The 19,837-nt window shown below is 44.4% G+C and overlaps 1 protein-coding gene across 1 annotated transcript in view; it reads left to right on the top strand.

Moving 5' to 3' along the window:
- The window catches only part of rasgrp3 (RAS guanyl releasing protein 3 (calcium and DAG-regulated)), a 161,122-nt gene that overhangs the window by 131,423 nt on the left and 9,862 nt on the right, over positions 1 to 19,837 (top strand). The window contains exons 12-15 of the mRNA XM_072264870.1: positions 11 to 126; positions 11,939 to 12,086; positions 17,395 to 17,431; positions 19,508 to 19,660. Coding sequence (XP_072120971.1) covers positions 11 to 126; positions 11,939 to 12,086; positions 17,395 to 17,431; positions 19,508 to 19,660 — 454 coding nt within the window. The remainder of the gene's footprint in view (positions 1 to 10; positions 127 to 11,938; positions 12,087 to 17,394; positions 17,432 to 19,507; positions 19,661 to 19,837) is intronic.

The following is a 19,837-nucleotide window of genomic DNA, read 5'->3' as shown; positions in this document are numbered from 1 at the left end:
TAGTTTTTAGTCTGTATTTAGGAACTATGATCATGATCATGATGGCTACATCTCCCAAGAAGACTTTGAAAGCATAACTGCCAACTTCCCATTCTTGGACTCCTTCTGTGTTTTGGACAAAGACCAGTAAGTGCATAAGAAATTGCCCTATTCTCTTTGCTTGGTTTTTAGATAAGTTGCTCGTAGTTATGATGTGAAAATTTTCGCAAGGAGACAACCTCATGCAATCACAATCACATGATCAAAGGAAGTTTCCTCCCAACAGTGCTTCATCTTTTCAACTTTACTTCAAAAGCATCTGGACCAGAATTTGAATGTTCAAGACATTGAGGGCCATGGATCTAGTGTGGGTAAATGGGGTTTGTGTAGTAATGGTAAATAAGTATAGTAATTATACATTAGTATGGTATAATGGTCCATGAGGATATAATGGGTTGAAGACCCTGCTGACTATTGCAGTTAGAACCAATACTCACTTGGAAAGGGTTTCTCACTCCATCTCAACCCTGCAACCACCTGAGATTGAAAAGTAGCACATCGAAGAGTAAATATACCTTTGGTCAACAGTACTTGAGAGAATAATAACCACTGACTATACTTGATAACCACACAGTCCATCTGTGGGATCAATACCATTGTAGTTATTACCCTGCAACCATCAGGTTTCTAAGCCAGCCTGGAGAAATTCACTCACTTTAACACTGAACTGATTCCACAACCTGGAGGCTCACTTTCAAGGACTCTACAACTCATGTTCTCAGCAGTATTTATTCTTTTTCTTTTTCAATCTTTTTACTAGTTTTATAAAAATAAACATAACATAATAGTGGTAAAAAGTTATTGAGAATACATTGTCATAATTAGCATAAGTGATTATAAAGCCAGTTGACACTTAAATGATAAAACTCCCAATCATATAGGGTACAAATGAACGATATATAAAAAAGAAAAATATCTAAAAAAAATCATGAAAAAGGAAAAAAAAATATAACCTCCCCCCCCAAAAAAACTAATCTAAACAGAATTAATCAACTAAACTAAAAAAAAGACATGGGCTGTTTGTAACATCATTAAAAAAAAGAGAAAGGAGAAACCATTAGTGTCGACGACTCCGCTCCTCTGAACCAATATTACAAAGAAATAAAATAAGTTTGGAAAAGGTCAAATTACAACATATGAAAATGTTAAATAAATGGCCTCCAAGTCTTTTCGAATTTAATAGAGGGCTCATAAACAACATTTCTAATTTTTTCCAAATTTAAACACAGCATAGTTTGAGAAAACCAATGATATGTGGTGGGAGGGTTAATCTCTTTACAATTCAACAAAATAGATCTTCTAGCCATTAAAGTAAGAAATGCAATCATCCGACGAGTTGAAGAGGTTAAATGATTTGATTCTATCATTGGTAACCCAAAAATAGCAGTAATTGGGTGAGGTTGTAAGTCTATATTCAAAACCGTTGAAATAATATCAAAAATATCTTCCCAATATTTTTCCAACAAAGGACATGACCAAAACATGTGAGTTAAAGAAGCTATCTCGGAATGACATCTATCACATATAAGATTTATATATGAGTAATAACGAGATAATTTATCTTTGGACATATGAGTTCTGTGCACTACTTTAAACTGTATCAACGCATGTTTAGCACATATAGAGGAAGCAGTATTTATTTAGTTGTTTGTTTGGTTTATATTTACACAGTTTGTCTTTGCACATTGATTGCTTGTCAGTCTTTGTGTGCAGTTTTCATTGATTTTGTTCTATTTCCTTTTTTAGAGTGAATGCTTACAAGAAGATGAATCTCAGATTGTGTTATATATGTACTTTGATAATACATTTATTCTGAACTTTGAAGTTTTTGAGCTTTAAAAGAAAGTAGGTGAAAACAAGTAGCAGTACATTATCTTGCAAGTGCACTGACCATAACAGATTTTTCATCTTCAGCTTTTGTTTAAGTAATGGCTCAAATTGACTCTATAGAACTCATAGTTCATTTGCTTTTATTTCTCATGTTCTTTCATAGAAAAAAATGACAGAAACAGCATCCCAAAATCTATTCATGTCAGAAAAAAATTACTTTCGTCTGGATTCTTCACTACAAAGCACACTTTTATTATATGGTTAATGCTTCATTCCTTTTCTACCACCATGCCTGTGATCTAGAACTCACAATGTGTATGAGATACTCTAATTGACAAAGGACTTCCTTATTCCTCAACATTATGCCCAAATGTGACTTTCCTTATTGACTTTGAGATAAGGGCTTTCAATCAGTATCCTTGTGTAGACCATGAAGACCTAAAAAAAAAATTGCAGGACTTAAAAATGTAAAATAAAAACTGACAATATTTGATACATGTGGTTAAGAAGACATACGGGATATTGTCCTTCATTATTCAGAGAAATGAATACAACGGGACGTGCCGACCAAGCTTTATATAACACACAAACTCAGCTGAAGTGTTGTGATGACAGTCCTTGATGACAATGGCTTGACCCAAACGCTGGAGTGTTGGAAGCAAGGCTCGAGACACGGTATCAAACTGGATCAAGAACTGAGCACAGAACAAATGCGAGATGAAATCACCAGTAAGGCTTACGACTGATCGCCGAACCTCCGTTCAGGTGCTCTTTAAATACTCAGTTCTTGGCGGACAAAACAAAATTGCCAATTAGCGGAACCGTCCGAAACCCTTAAAGTAGCTGTGCCAGCTAACCGTACTCTGGAGAGTTTGAGCGTCTAAATCCCAGCAAGTGGTGTGGTGGGTAACATCTTGTAACAGGACCCCTCCGCGATGGCTGACTCCTGACCTATCTGACTGCTCAGACTGCTCATGGGTGAGGGATGGATGCAAGATGTCTCTTTCAGGCACCCAGCACCTCTCCTCAGGTCCAAATCCTTCCCAGTCCACGAAGTACTTCTGAACACCCGGAACAGTATGCAGGTCCAAAAGTCTTCTTACCATGAAGACCGGTTCTCCATCGATAAACCTGTGTGGTGGCAGGGCCAAGGGTTGTAGGGTTAAAGGGCTGGTGCAGACAGGGATTAATTTAGAGATGTGGAAGCTGGGATTGATTTTTAGCGTCTTGGGGAGCTGCAAGGCATAAGCCACCGGGCTTACTTTCCTCATGACTTTGAAGGGTCCAATGAATTTGGGTGCCAACTTTCCAGACTCCACCTGGAGAAGCAAATCGTGAGTGGACATACAGACCTGCTTCCCAGGCTGCAAAACGGGTCCCTGTCTACTTCTTCAATTCGCCTTGGTCTCCACCTTCTGGGTAGAGCCCAGCAAAATCATCTTGCACTAATCCACCTTTGCTTGCACTTTGGCCTCCTGTTCTGGAAAGAGAGGTGGAGGATAACCAAACTGGCACTCAAATGGTGACAGCCCATACGCCGAATGCCGTAAGGTGCTGTGGGTGGCCTCTCCCCACACCAAGTGGTTGCACCACTCATCAGGTCTTTCTGAAACCTGGCGTCTTAAGGTAAATTCTAAATCTTGATTGGTCCACTCCATCTAGCCGTTGCACTGTGGGTGACACCCAGAGGAAAGGTTTGCTGTTGACCCTCTCAGCTTACAGAATGCCCTCCAGAAATGTGACGCAAATTGTGGACCACGATCCAAGACAGTGTGCACCGGGAATCCATGGATCCTGAAGACTTGGTCCAGGATAATTTCAGCCTTCTCCGCTGCAGATGGTAGCTTTTCCAAGGCAATGAACTTGCAGGCTTTTGAAAACTGGCTGACAATTACCATGATGACCATCTTCCCTTTGGATGGCAGAAGACCTGTGACAAAGTCCATGGAGAAGTGTGCCCATGGTCTTTCCGGAACAGGTAGGGGGTGAAGCAGACCTTGAGGTCACGTACAGGGCTCCTTGTTCCGGGTGCACACCTCGCATATCTGCATGTACTGTCAGACTACCTTTGTAATTTCGGGCCACCAATACCTCCTCTTGATAAACTCAAGGGTCCTAGCAATGACTGGGTGAGTTCTCCAACTTGACAAAGTTCACCATCTGGAAACCTCTTCAAAATGTCCCTGACATGAGCAACGTGCTCCTCCATGCACTTCGAGAAGATTAGGATGTCATCCAAGTAGGCAAAGGCATACTTATGGAGAGTATCTCAGAGCTTGCTGTTTATAAAGGCCTGGAACATGGCTGGAACATTCGCAAGGCTGAAGAACATAACCAGGTACCCATAGTGCCATGTCAATGTATTGAATGCAGTCTTCTATTCATCGCCTTCCCTTATATGGACCAGGTTGTGTGCACTCCATAGGTCTAATTCTATGAATATTCTCGCTCCTTGGAGCATCTTGAAGGCTGTATTCATGAGTGGAAGGAGGTAACAATTCTTGGCTGTTATACGGTTTACCCCCCTACAGTCAAAGCAGAGCTGCAGGCCCCTATCTTTCTTTTGTACAAAGAAGAAACTTGCAACTGCGGGTGAGGTAAAGGTCAGAAAGAAGACCATGGCAAGAGCCTCCTTTATATACTCAACCATTGCATTTCTCTCTGGCCTGAGAGCACATACAGTCAGCACTCAATGAACAATACATGCTGACAGTGATGAGAATTCCATCCCTTCACACCTCTTTCTGCAGAAGGATGTTTGCTATTTTTGCACTGTTTTAACCACAATGATTCGACAGACCCTCAGAGTCCCCTCCCTAGCTTCACAAAACTAATTCGTAGAAGCAGTGGGCAAATCAGAGTCCAAATCCTCATCTGTATCCTCAGGCGATGACAGCAAGGTGTTACAAGGTTACAAGTGGTTCTTGCCTCCCCCTCTCAGTGTATCGGCTTCAAGGACCTGCATATAGGAGCCTTTCCTTTCCTTGAGTTCTGGCGGCTGGATTCCCTAGCCTAAGCTGAAAGTTTTCCAGACTCTTTGGGTATTTCCTTGGTCTTCTCCTAAACAAGGGTTTCCCTCTCTAGTTCCCGTACAGTCCTGACAAGACAGAGTCAGAACGCACACAGCCCCATGAGGGCAGGACAAGGTCTCCAGAAGGCCTCAGCTTACCTCACACTGAAGGCCCACAAATAAACACTCTTACAATGACTGGACCAAGAAATGATTCTCCCCTCCCCCCAGTCTACGGATGGGTTATGCTGAGGCAGCCAAGGGTACCCAAGGATCAGGGGTATGAGTGCAGAGTCAATAATGTAGAAACTAGTGTCTTCACATGATCCCCTATCCTCATCTGCAACACCACAGTCTGTTGCTGGATCGGCCTGGAACCTAGCCGTCCAAGGTGGCTGTGGGGAAGGACTGGTTCAACTCGCGCAGCGGTATGTCGAGCTGACAGGTGATTACGAGGTGCAGAAAATTACCTGCTGACCCAGAGTCCACAAAAGCCTTCACCTGCCTCAAGTTCTTACCCCAGGTGAACTCCACCTTCATCGTGAAACCGGAATCCGTGGGATTGGGAATAGTGGCTGACACCGTCACAGTCCTCCTTACACTGGACGGTCTTGGAGCAGTTCTCCAGGTGGCTGCAGACTTGGACATTCAGCCCGCAGGTGACTCCAACGCTGGGACCTCTCATCGGCAGAGAGTCGAGTGCAACCAACCTGCAGGGGTGCGACTGGATCTTGAGCAGGTGATAGGCTGGTCGTGGTCCGAGGCTGCGGAGCAGAACTGCAGTTTGTAGACACTGGACTCGGAATGGCTTTCCTCGACCTCCTGAAGTAGTCCCACTTTCACTCTGCCAGATGATTATCGAGACAGATGGACTGGTCAATCAGAACCCATAAGTTCTCGGCTGGCTTTCCCGAGGTGAGGGCATCCTTCAGTGATGGTGAAACGTGGACAAGGCCTCCCCGTTTCAACCACTCTCCTGGGCCAAGGTCCGAAATTCAATCGCACAGATGGCCACTGACTGTTCCCCCCCCCCCCCCCCCCATTGAACCTCCACCAGGTGGTCTGAGACTCGGCTGGCTCCAGTGGGGTGAAACACCTTCCTTACGGCTGCCATGAATTCCGCCAAATCCGAGCAACTCTTCAACCTGCGTTCCCAATGTGCGGTGGCCCAGGCCAGAGCTCTTCCAGTCAGAAGAGAGATAAGGAAGGGCACCTTTCCGCACTCCGAAGGGAACTGGGATGGCTGGAGTACAAACACTAATGAGGACTGGATGTGGAAGCTGCAGCAAGAGCTCAGGTCACCGTCGAGTCTCTGTGGGGTCGGAAGATGGACTAGTTCACCAGAGGGACCGACAGCCTCAACTGAGTAACTTTGGCTTTCCTCCTGCAACAGTTGGTAAACAGCAACCTGGAGGTCGTGATCTCCAGGCTCTGTCTGGAAATTTTCTTGCTGTGGCTGGCCGCAGCTGAAATGCTCTGATACCTTGCTGGTTCCACTTTGACTCGATCGTACTGTGACGAGAGTCCTTGATGAGGATGTCTTGGACCTAAATGCTGGAGTATCTGAGGCAAGAATCGAGACATGGTATCAAAATGGATTAAGAACTGAGCAGAAAACAAACGTTAGACAAAATCATTAACAGGGCTTATGATTGAGCGCTGAACCTCAGTTCAGGTGCTCTTTAAATGCTCAACTCCTGGCGCCCAAAATAAGATTGCCAATTAGAGGGACAGTTGTGAAAACTTAAAGGGGTCTCGCCAGCTAACCATACTCTGGAGAGTTTGACTGTTTATATCCTGGAAGCTGGTGTGATTGGGTGCATCTCGTAACAGAGTACTGTGTGCAATGCTGGTCATTAAGGCAGAGGAAGGGGTCTAGGACCAGTGGGTACTGCCTCAGAATACAAAGGGGTTTCAAAGACGTCAAACAGAGTCATCTCTTTAGAATACTTATACTTTATTGTCACCAAACAATTGATACTAGAACATACAATCATCACAGCGATGTTTGATTCTGCGCTTCCCGCTCCCTGGATTACAAATCGATAGTAAATATTAAATATTAAACATTTAAATTATAAATCATAAATAGAAAATAGAAAAATGGAAAGTAAGGTAGTGCAAAAAAACCAAGAGGCAAGTCCGGATATTTGGAGGGTACGGCCCAGATCCGGGTCAGGATCCGTTCAGCAGTCTTATCACAGTTGGAAAGAAGCTGTTCCCAAATCTGGCCGTACGAGTCTTCAAGCTCCTGAGCCTTCTCCCGGAGGGAAGAGGGATGAAAAGTGTGTTGGCTGGGTGGGTCGTGTCCTTGATTATCCCGGCAGCACTGCTCCGACAGCGTGCAGTGTAAAGTGAGTCCAAGGACGGAAGGTTGGTTTGTGTGATGTACTGCTCCATGTCCACGATCTTCAGCAGCTTCTTCCACGTCTTGGACAGGACAACTTCCATACCAGGTTGTGATGCACCCTAGAAGAATGCTTTCTGCAGTGCATCTATAATAGAGGCAAGGCAGAATTTCTCTAGCCAGAGGGTGGTGAATCTGTGGAATTCATTGCTGTGGATCACTTGTGGAGGCCGTCTTTGGGGAGAGACTGGTGAATATAGCTTTGTTCTCCCTGGGGGGGTGGAGGTTATGAAGACATGATAGAGGTATGTAGCTAAGGTATGCAGCAGGAGACTTTATCCCATTGCAGAGAGGACTTAGGTTTAGGGTAAAAGGTAAGAGTGACTGGAATGCACCATCTGAGAGAGAGGTGGAATCAGAGTTCCTGATAGCAGTTAAGAAGGACCAGTTGGATCACCGAGGCAAAGAAGGCTATGGGCCAAGTGCTGGAAGATGGGATTAATTATGAGTGGTCTTCACTGGTTCACATGGACATGGTGGGCCAAGAGGTGTGTTTTAATGCTGAATGACTCTATCACTCAGCAGGGTGGACAGTACATGTAGAAATAGCCTGATTATTACCTTGTTTCTCTTACCACACATGCTGTCTGACCAGCTGAGTGGTTCCAGCACTTTATATTCCTGATCTGATTATCTTGCTTTGCTGTGCACCAACGTTCAGGGATTATTATGCATGGATACCATTTACTTCTTCTCTCACCATTTTGATTAATCCTTCTTAAACCCAAAGGTCTCACATTTTGCAGAAATAGAACATAGAACATTACAGAACATTACAGGCCCTTCGGCCTTTGATGTTGTGCTGTCATTTTAAGCTACTCCAAGATCATCTAACATTTTCTTCTGTCATAGCCCTCCATTTTTGTTTCATCCATAATTATGACTGCTTCTTTTGACTATGTTGCACATTATGCTCCCAGTTTTGTGTCATTTGCAGATTTGCTTATGTGGATGTCTAAGTCATTAACATGAAAGGGTAAAACTGAGGATTCAGTCTAGATCCCTGAGGAAACCTGACTTGTTACATCCCATCAATCAAGTGAACATTTATCTGTATTCTCTGTATGCTACCTTCTGAACATTCATCATCATTATGTGCCATGTTGTATGACGTGGGCATTCATGGTCTTTCCTTGATCATGACTGTTCTTGGCAAATTTTTCTACAGAAGTGGTTTGCCGTTGCCTTCTTCCGGGCAGTGTCTTTACAAGACTGGTAACCCCAGCCATTATCAATAGTCTTCAGAGATTGTCTGCCTGGTGTCAGTGATCACATAACCAGGACTTGTGATATGCACCAGCTGCTCATATGACCATCCACCACCTCATCCCATGGCTTCACGTGACCCTAAGAAGGTGGTACACTTTGCCCAAGGGTGACTTGTAGGCTAGTGGAGGGAAGAAGTATCTTCCATCTCCTTTGGTAGAGACGTATCTCCAACCTGCCACCCAGCCTAAACAGCTCCATAATCAGAAGTTTTTAATCTAATTTTCATTTTTGTATAATCCTATGCGACAACTTAACAAATGCTTTCTGGAAATCTGTGCAGACGATACCCATAGACATTCCAGGATTGACCACGATGATGACATCAGCCAGATGACTTACACATGATCTGTCCTTCCTGATTCTTTGGCCATCTGATAGCTCAGTCACAATCACCTGGCCTGCTGAGTTCCTTCGGTATTTTGTTTGTGTTGCTCTGGTAGCTAAATCAGACAACTTCTGACAAATTTCAGTAAAGGCCTCAATTCTTATGGAGTAATTGCCTGAACATTTCTTTCCTCTTTTCTGGATAACTGAGTATAATTTTCTAAGGCTCTTGGAACATTGCTAGCGAGCCTTGGAATATCATGATTCAAACAACTGCAATTTCTTCCCCAGGCTTGTTGATACCCTGGGACATTCAATCTTATAGAGAGCAACTGTGTGCTATTTCTGTTAACAGTATGACATACATGTGATGCTTTGCTTGTAAACAAATAGAGAGAAAGATTCTTCCCATGGACCCAGTGCCCCACTAAACCTCATGAGCTATGTTTACGTTTTTTTCTGCATTTAGGATTATTCAGGGGCCATATGATTGTTACCAGTTGCAGGAGGTGAGAAGCAAAATACTTTATTATTTGATCTCACTGTTGCGTTGAACTTCAAATTCAAAGTTCAAAGTAAATTTTATTATCAAAATACATATATGTCTCCATATACAACCTTGAGATTAATTAACTCAACAAGCCTATAGAATAGTAACTCTAACAGGATCAATGAAAAGTCACCAGAGTGCAGAAGACGGTAAATGGTGCAAATGCAAATATAAATAAATAACAATAAATAACGAGAATGTGAAATAACAAGATAAAGAGTCCTTAAAGTAAATCATTGGTTGTGGAAACATCTGAATGGAAGGGCAAATGAGTGTAGCTTATTCCTTTTTGTTCAAGAGCCTGATAGTTGAGGGGTAGTAACTGTTCCTGAACTTCGTGATACTGAAGCTCTTGTACCTTCTACCTGATGACAGCCGCGAGAAAAGAGCATGGCCTGGCTGTTGGGAATCTCTGATGACGGATGCTGCTTTCCTGTAGTGTTTCATGTAGATGTGCTCAATTGTTGGGAGGGCTTTACCCATGATGTATTGAGCCAAATCCACTATCTTTTGGAGGATTTTCCATTCAAAGGTATTGGTGTTCCCATACCAGGCTGTGATGCTGCTGTCAATAGACCCTCCACTACACATCTTTAAAAGTTTGTTGAAGTTTTAGGTGTCGTGCCGAATCTCTGTAGACTCCAGGGGAAGTTGGGGTGCTGCCGTGCTTTTCTTCATAATTGTACTTAAGTGCTGGGTCCAGGATAGGTCCCCTGAAATAGTAACATGCAGAAATTTAAAATTTCTAACCCTCTTCACTGCCGATCTTCCGATGAGGACTGGCGCATGGACCTCTGGTTTTCCTCTCCTGAAGTCTATAATTTAGTTCTTTGATCTTTCTGACATTGGGAGAGAGGTTGTTGTTATGACCCAACTCAGCCAAACTTTCAATTTCCCTCCTGTATGCTGATTCAAATACACCACCTTTGATTTGGCCCACAACAGTGGTGTAATCAGCAAATTTGAATATTATCCCACCAAAAGGAAAAGTATGGTTGAAGATTCTGGGGGAGTGTAAGGAGTGGCATTATCTAGCTCTACTACCAGTCCATCAACCCGTTCAAGAATTTTTATAAAATCATGTTCTTGTGTTATGAGAAAGAGTTGGTGTTGATAAAATGCCTTTTTAAGTAAATGTTGTTGAGCTCCTTTTCCCCCCGATCCTATTCGACACTAAAGTAGCAGAAGATCAGCATCCCTGCTATAGATAGGGTTAATGCAAGCAGGCTTTTTCCACTGAGGTCGGGTGGGAATACAACCAGAGGTCATGGGTTAAGGGTGAAAGGTGCGAAGTTTAAGGGGCACATGTGGGGAAATTTCTTCACTCAGAAGGTCGTAAGAGTGTGGAATGAGCTGCCAGCACAAGTGGTGCATGCGAGCTCGATTTCAATGTTTAAGAGAAGTGTGGATAGGTACATGGATGTAGAGGTGTGTGAGAGTAGGCAGTTTAAACATTTTTAGCATGGAATAGATGGACCAAAGGGCCTGTTTCGGTGCTGTACTTTTCTATGACTCTATGGCTACTCCATACTGATATCACTGTTAAAGTTGGGTACGACTGTTGAGGCTTTTTGGGGGTGTTTTGGGCTAGAAATCTCCCTATCCATGTTTGCTGCTGATGCAAAGATAGGCAGCATTGTAAACAGTGTGACCGGTGGTGTTGAATAATCAATGGATACAGATAACTAAGGGATATCAGGAGACTGAGAACCTAAGGAACATTCTAGCACTTGGCTTTCAGCATAAGGTGAGGTGAGTCCATTAAGTTGTGACCTTGGGGCATACAACAGAGTAGCTCCCAAGTAGAATCAATGAATTCCAAAGAATCTTGGTGGCCCACTTCATAAATACAGCAGAATAGAGGCATGAAGCACTGTATCAGGCCCTTCAGCTCATCATGACCAGGCTAAACATTTAAACCTATCCCTCTTTCCAGCACTCAGTCCATTTCCTTCAGCCAAAGGGTGGTGAATCTGCGTAACTCATTGCCACTGGTGGCTGTGGAGGCCAACCATTGGGTATATTTAAGGCGGAGGATGATAGATTCTTGATTAGTCAGGGCATAAAGAGATGCCGTGAGAATGCAGGAGATTGGGGCTGAGGGGGAAATCGATCAGTATGATGAAATGGTGGAGCAGACATGATGTGCCAAATGGCCTAATTCTTCTCCTGTGTCTTCTGGTATGTTCTGCTGTTTCAAATGCTCATCCAGACACTTAAATGTGAAGTCATTCCTCATAACTGAGCTGATCTCTTCCAGGCAACCTCCTCTCTACCTCTCTATTCACCAACCTAGCAATCTCCACTTTAAATATACCCAATGATGTGGCCTCTACAGCTATCTATGGCAATTAGTTCCACAGATTCACCACATTCTGGTGAAGAAAATTCATCTTCATCTCCTCCTCTGGGTTAGAACAGTTCAATGTTATGTCAGGCTAAGTTATATATGTAGATGATTGTGCATTTGTACGATAATTAAGTCTTTGTTCCCCCTTTTCTTTGACAGGGATGGGCGAATCAGTAAAGATGAAATGATGGCCTATTTCCTGAGGGCTAAATCACAGCTCCAGTGCAAAATGGGACCAGGCTTTATTCACAATTTTCAAGAGATGACATACCTCAAACCCACTTTCTGTGAGCACTGTGCAGGATTTGTAAGTACATCTACTGAAATGATGGTTTTGCAGTGATTCTCCCTGAGCTTTCTCTAATGTGCTTCAGTCTAGACATCTTCCCTTGGAAATTCTAAATCATCATAAGTTCACACTAAAGTTTTGCTAAATCCCTGGCTGACCGTGTCTAAATGCCTGGACACAACACTGGGCAAAACCAGAGAGTAGCAGTACACTATATATGTATGTGAGAACTCCCCAGCTAGATAAATCCACTACCTTTCTCTTCCCTTTAGCCACTTGGCCTCCTGTACCGAATACACTAAGTGTACTTTAGTAGTCTTTTGCTGCTGTTGCCCATCATTTCAGGTTTCGAAGTGTTGTGAATTCAGAGATGCTCTTCTGCACACCACTGTTGTAATGTGTGGTTATTTGAGTTACTGTCGCTTTCCTGTCAGCTTGAACCTGTTTGGCCATTCTCCTCTGACCTCTCTCATTAACAAGGTACTTCCTCCCACAGAACTACCGCTCACTGGATATTTAACACTTTTCACACCAATCCCTGTAAACTCCACAGTTGAGCATGAAAATCCCAGGAGATCAGCAGTTTCTGAGATACTCAAACCACCCCATTTGGTATTAACAATCATTCCACAGTCAAGGTCACTTAAACCACATTTCTTCCCCATTCTGATGTTTGGTCTGAACAATGACTGAACCTCTTGACCATGTCTACATGCTTTTATGCATTCAGTTGTTACCACATGATTGGCTGATTGGATGTTTGCATTAACGAGAACGGGTGCAGGTGTACCTATTAAAGAGGCCACTGAGTGTGTATCGATTTGATCAGAGCATCAACAATATTTCTGATCTGTGGCTCATACATAGTGTACGAGGTCATTCTTAAATACCTGCTAGAAATATCACATAGATCTAACTCATTAGCTATTTTACCAACATGATATTCCAACCTGTCATAGAATCAAAGCATTGATTCAAGTGATAAATATTGTTAATCAACAGACTTTTGTACTAAATGTTCTCTTTCTCTGTGCAATGCTTTGTTCTACCAAAGTTTAATTGTACTGGAGAATATTACAAAAGACTTTAGAAGTCCTGACTGTGCAATTGGAGAAATCTAATGCTTCTTTGAGGATCATCATCTTGTCATGGAGGAGAGGCTTGAGAGTTCCTGAGATACTGTGAGCGATGTCGTCTGGAGTTTAGCCATTTGGCACTTAGTTCCTGCAGGGGTCACCCATGGTGGTAAGGGAGAGGTTCCAGACAAAGAATGATCTGAGCAAGCCCTCAGTGGTGGAGCTGGCAGAAGATGATGACGCAGTGAGATTGGAGGGAAGCTGCAGCAGTGATGGTCCCCCGGTCATCTTGCATTCCATGCCACGGGACCCTGATCGGTCTGTCAAAGCGGTTGCTTGTGCTTCAGCCTACCCACATTTTTAAGGCATCCGTTAGTCTTGCGAGACCATGGATCTGCGCCTGGAAAGTCTTCACTCTCCAGGGGCAGGCCTGGGTAAGGTTGTATGGAAGACCAGCAGTTGCCCATGCTGCAAGTCTCCCTTCTCCACGACACCAATGTTGTCCAAGGGAAGGGCATTAGGACCCATACAGCTTGGCACCAGTGTCGTTGCAGAGCAATGTGTGATTAAGTGCCTTGCTCAAGGACACAACACGTTCCCTCATCTGGGGCTCGAACTCACGACCTTCAGTTCGCTAGTCCAATGCCTTAACTACTTGGCCACATACCCATATTAAAAAAACCGATACAGAAGTGTTCTCCAGTAAGGGAGTTCACAGGAATATGTGTATCCTGGAGTGGCCTCTACATCCACCTGAGGACCCATCAATAGACAACATCTTAAGAGAGCATCATACTTGACACGAGAGAACGCACTACCAATCTCTACATCATCATCATCATTACATGCCATGTCATACGATGTGGGCCATTATGGTCCCATGACCATGATTGTTCTTGGCAAATTCTTCTACAGAAGTGGCATGCCATTGCCTTCTTCTGGGCAGTGTCTTTACAAGACGGGTGACCACAGCCATTATCAATACGCTTCAGAGATTGTCTGTCTGGTGTCAGTGGTCACATAAGTAGGACATGTGATATGCACTAGCTGCTCATACAGCCATCCACCACTTGCTCCCATGGATCCATGTGACCTTGGTTGTGTGGGAGGGGGGGTGGTGGTGTGCTTCACATTGCCCAAGGGTGTCCCACAGGCTAGCGGAGGGTAGGAGCACCTTACACCTCCTTTGATAGGGACGTATCTCCACCATGCCACCCTAATCTCGAAGTAGGTGCCCCAAAGATTAATACAGAATACTGGACATGGCACTGCTCTGAATGGAATCCCAGAGCCCGTGTGGGACACTCCTGATGGTATTGTTTCCTCTTGAGTTTGCAATCAGGAAGTGATAGGCTTACATGGCGCACACCCCTCTGTGGCCACCAGTGTGATTTAGATCAGGAATTTCATGAAGTTAGTCATTCATTCTAATTCCTTGCCCCATGTGCTGAACATTCTCATCACTGAACCTCCTCCATGGAAACAGGTTGTTCTGGATTGTCCAAAGCTAGTAAGTGACACTAGAGGGCAAGAATTAAGCAGCCCATGCTAGAGGATGTGAAACAATGAACAAAAGGGCAGAAGTTGGCCAAAAGGCCTTTCAAACCTGCCCTCCCTTTCAATAGCTTAGCTCAGTGGTCCCCAACCACCGGGCTGCAAAGCATGTGCTACCAGGCCGTGAAGAAACAATATGAGTCAGCTGCACCTTCCTTCATTCCCTGTCACGCACTGTTGAACTTGAACATAGCGTTGCCAACTGTCCCGTATTTGCTGGGACATCCCGTATATCGGGCTAAATTAGTTTGTCCCATACGGGTCCGCCCTTGTCCCGTATTCCCCCCGCTAAGGTTGAGCGTTCCTATGAAACCTTTCGTGCCGAAATGGCGTAAAGCGAAGAAGGAATTACCATTAATTTTTATGGGAAAAATTTTTGAGAGTTCCTAGACCCAAAAAATAACCAACCAAATCATACCAAATAACAAATAAAACCTAAAATAACAGTAACATACAGTAAAAGCAGGAGTGATATGATAAATACACAGCCTATATAAAGTAGAAGTAATGTATATACAGTATAGTCGGGAAGATTAGGCCAAAACTGATTTGTGGAAAAAATCGTCATATATGCACACGTCACTCACGCATGCGCACACGGGTGCCTGCGCAAGGCTTCATGGTCACGGTAGTCTTTCCTGGGGTAAACACAAGTGTCCCGGGATTTGACTGCTACTTTTGTCCCTTGTTTGGGAGTGAGAAAGTTGGCAACCCTAACTGAAAAAGACATGTTGAGGTGAGTTTAACAATACTTGAACACCACCCCCCCCCCACCCCCCGGTTGGCTGGTCCACAAGAATATTGTCAATATTAAACTGGTCCGTGGTGCAAAAAAGGTTGGTGACCCCTGGCTTAGCTAGCCTTTGCTGGCCTCAACTTCTCTTTCTGCCACTTCTACATGGTCCTCAATTTCTCGATCTTTCAAATACTTATCTATTCAAAGACATTCAAAAGCCATTTATTATCATTGTATGTCTGCAGTATACAAGCCTGAAATTCATCTTCTCCACAGGCAGTCATGGAACAATGAACCATGGACCCAAACTGTTCAAGGAAAACCATTGAACTTCAAACTCCCTGTCCCCCACATGCAAAAAAAATAAGAAAATCATGCAAACAGCAACAGAAAAATGAGCAAAAACACAGAATATAAAACACAAAATCAAAAAACATATTTCTGTACAGTTCAGCTCAGTGTTCGTTATCTGCAGGCTGTCCCAATTGAAAAATCACCCAAAGCAGAGACAAGAAAGAGCGACCAGAACTTTAACTGGAAACTAGGACACATCATAATCCTGAATTAGAGTCCAAATCTACAATCCCCGTCGATTAAACCTTGCTCCGGCTTCATCCACTGAGAGCATCGAGGGAGAGAGAGATCACTCGAATGCAAGGACCTTCCTTTGGGGCAACGAGGGAAAGGGAGAGAGAGACCGTCACACACAGACACCTTACTCTGGCAACAGCAAGCAAGAGGCTGGTAGACGGCGCTGAACACTCGCTCGCCTTCCGCCATAAAATTTTAAGATTAGCTTTATTTGTCACATGTACATTGAAACAGACAGTGAAATGGTTCGCTTGAATTCTGGGCAGCCCACAACTGTCGCCATGGTCCCATGCCCATAACTGTCCAATCTTACCATTCAACTATGATCTTTGGAATCTTTGAAACCCTCTTCCCCTGAGAGTTACAAAGATTCACTACCCTCAAAGGAAAGAAGTTTCTATACACATCTTGCCAGGGATTCCTTCAAGCCTGCTGCTTCTGAAAAGCTGCGATCAAAAACCATTTGTGGAGGGAGATCAGTTGATCCTCATTCTGTCACTCTGGGACAATTTCATATTCTGCTACATTACACGATAGCATAGTGGTTAGCACAACACCTTACATTACCGGGCACCCAGGTTCAATTCCCGCCATCGTCTGTACGGAGTTTCTCCTTGTGACCGCGTGCGTTTCCTCCAGGTACTCCAGTCTCCTCCCAGAGTTCAGAGACGTGTCGTTGGCAGGTTAATTGGTCATTGTGAGTTGTCGTGTGACTAGGCTAGGGTTAAATTGGAGGGGAGGAGGGGAGTTGCTGGGTGGTGTGGCTCGGAGGGCCAGAAGGGCCTATTCCACACTGCACCTCAAAAAATGAGATTACAAAGCTTTGAGACGGAGATGACTTGTCTGTGCTGGTCTCTGACACTTGGCTCCCTGCCAGTCGAAGCTGGCTGCCTTTAGCCTTGGCTGTGGCGTTCCCTGCATCTGATTTTACATCTCCCACAACACTATTTGCTTTGTTTCGTCCCAGCTTCACACCCCTCCTTAAGCTTTCGCTCCACTGCCGGAGAGAAGTAAACAGTAATCGTGGTCAATGGAAGCGGCTGCAATGAAGCAGATTAGGGTGTTAATCGTGACCCCGCCATGTCACCCCATCACTCCCAGCCTGATGTGGTTCATCTGCCAGGTTTCTTTTAAATGCCGTTAACGCTTCACAGATAAATGTCGCCCCATTCTGAGAGAAGTTAGCGAGCAATGGAGTGGACAGCGCAGGCCTGAAACAACGATTCCCATCTCCATGTGTCAGGAAGGGTGTTGTGAGCAGCTCCATCCTGTTTGTGTTGCTGCAGGCCACGGCTCCTTCCTCTTTCATTACTTCACCTTCCTTCCGGTTCCCTACCAACTCACTAACATTCTTCTGCTCTCTTTGCAGCTCTGGGGTATAATCAAACAGGGACACAAGTGTAAAGGTAAATAAGAACTCTCTCTTTTTTTTCAGATGGCTATTGTATTAATGTTGGCAGAGGAAGTTTTAGGGATATGCAGCTGAGGGGTCTGGGGCCTTGTAAAGCAGGGCCCAGAAGGCAGTAACATCGACAGTCCGATAAAATCAGGCAAAGAGGCCAATTTGCTTCTGCAGTAGCCACAATGGGTTTTTAACTTTCCCTGTGGAGACTAAAGGGGATGCGGTGATGTTGTTAAAGCAGCAGAGGATATTTTGAGCACCTTTCCCATCTTGGACAGTCTCCCAGTCTTGAGGATGACTTCCTTGTCCCCTAATTTTTTAGTTTCTAAGGTGGTAACCATGGACCCTTCCACAGATGGGATGGGCCAGTGTGTACTTTGGGAGGTGCTGTACTCCCTCTGTTGTCTGCACTGGGCTTCTGTGTGTGCCTGAAGAGGGAGATTCACCGTTCTACCTACCTTTGCAAATGCTCCTCCAGTTTGAATTTGTGGGCCAGACGCTGTCGTGAATCAGTGAAGATGTTGCACATTCTCAAGAGGGCTTTGAGAACTTTCCTGAACCCTTGTGCCATCACAGACCTCAGTGGACCGAGTGTCTGCAGAGCCTGGCGTCAGACAAATGAACATTGTGGACCAACCATTGGTCCTGATTAGAGCTTGGAGATGCTGAGATGGGAGAGAATGCTGGAGTGTATAATAGGTACTCAGTGGTTTATGTGCACTTGGTCAGCCTAAGGTCCTGATTCGGTCCTGTATGACAGTGAATGCATGGATTTAGAAGACAGCATCTGTGGTACTTCTGCAGTGTCTTGCAGTATGTCGTCCAGGTCTCGGATGTGTTTAGGTAGGGATTCATGTAAATACACTGTTGATGGCTCTCTGCACATCACATATACCTCATCCAAAGTCAAGACTTGAACTGTGGACTCCTCACAAACTCTCAGCGAGAAGGCACCGACTTTGTCAATGCATGCAAAATGATGGAGGAACTGAGTAAATCAGGCAGCATCTACGGAGAGGAATAAACAGCTGACATTTTGGACCAAGACCCTTCATTAGGACTGAAAAGGAAGAGGGCAGATGCCAGAATAAGAAGGCAGGGTGGTGGAGTGTTGGCAGGGGAAGGGGTATACACTAGCAGGTGACTTCGTCTGTGGTGAAGAAAGCTTTTGGTATGCTGGCCTTTATAAATCAGAGCATTGAGTATAGGAGTTGGGATGTAATGTTGAAATTGTACAAGGCATTGGTGAGGCCAAGTTTGGAGTATTGTGTACAGTTCTGGTCACCAAATTATAGGAAAGATGTCAATAAAATTGAGAGAGTACAGAGATTTACTAAAATGCTGCCCGGGTTTCATCTCCTAAGTTACAGAGAAAGGTTGAACAAGTTAGGTCTTTATTCTTTGGAGCATAGAAGGTTGAGGGGGGACTTGATAGAAGTATTTAAAATTATGAGGCGGATTGATAGGGTTGACATGGATAGGCTTTTTCCATTGAGAGTAGGGGAGATTCAAACAAGAGGACATGAGTTGTGAGTTAAAGGGCAAAAGTTTAGGGGTAACATGAGGGGGAACTTCTTTACTCAGAGAGTGGTAGCTGTGTGGAACGAGCTTCCAGCGGAAGTGGTTGAGGCAGGTTCGATGTTGTCATTTAAAGTTAAATTGGATAGATATATGGACAGGAAAGGAATGGAGGGTTATGGGCTGGGTGCAGGTTGGTGGGACTAGGTGAGAGTCAGAGTTGGGCACCGACTAGAAAGGTCGAGATGGCCTGTTTCCGTGCTGTAATTGTTATATGGTTATATGGTTATATGACAGTCAGCAGATGTCCCAGCTGAGCTTCAGACTGTAAGTAAGGGCACAGTACAGATACAGGCCCTTAGGTTCAATGAGTCTATACTGACCTTCAACCACCTTTTTGACATTAATACCATTTTTTATTCTCCATAGTAGTAACATAGTAGTGGTGGGATTTTGTGGGCAACATCTGAGCATTAAGTTTTAAATACTGAGAGACGTTGGCACTGGGTGCTGAGGCTCTGGCGTTAATTGCACTGTCTCGCTTCTGTTCCTTGTTTGACAGACTGTGGTGTCAACTGCCATAAGCAATGCAAGGATCTGCTGGTGTTGGCGTGTCGGAAACTGCGAAAGAGCACTTCTCTAGAGAGTCCTTCTCCACCTTCGCACAGCCACGGCTCCCTGCCCAGCAGTCCGGCAATCCTGTCCTGTGGAAACGGTAAGGACCGCTGCTGTGATCAAGGGAACCTTGTTAGTGGGGAGCTCCCTTGTGATTTATCCCTTCATTTCATCCTCAACCCAATGGAAACTATGCCCTCTCTTTGCTAAATGGTGCGGTTAGAAGTGTGACCTTTGGAAACATAAGAACCATGTCACCAGATTGATTCCTGGGATG

Source organism: Mobula birostris, chromosome 8, assembly GCF_030028105.1.
Source record: "Mobula birostris isolate sMobBir1 chromosome 8, sMobBir1.hap1, whole genome shotgun sequence".
In the NCBI taxonomy this organism is placed as follows: Eukaryota; Metazoa; Chordata; class Chondrichthyes; order Myliobatiformes; family Myliobatidae; genus Mobula; species Mobula birostris.
This window is presented reverse-complemented; position numbering and strand designations above follow the sequence as displayed.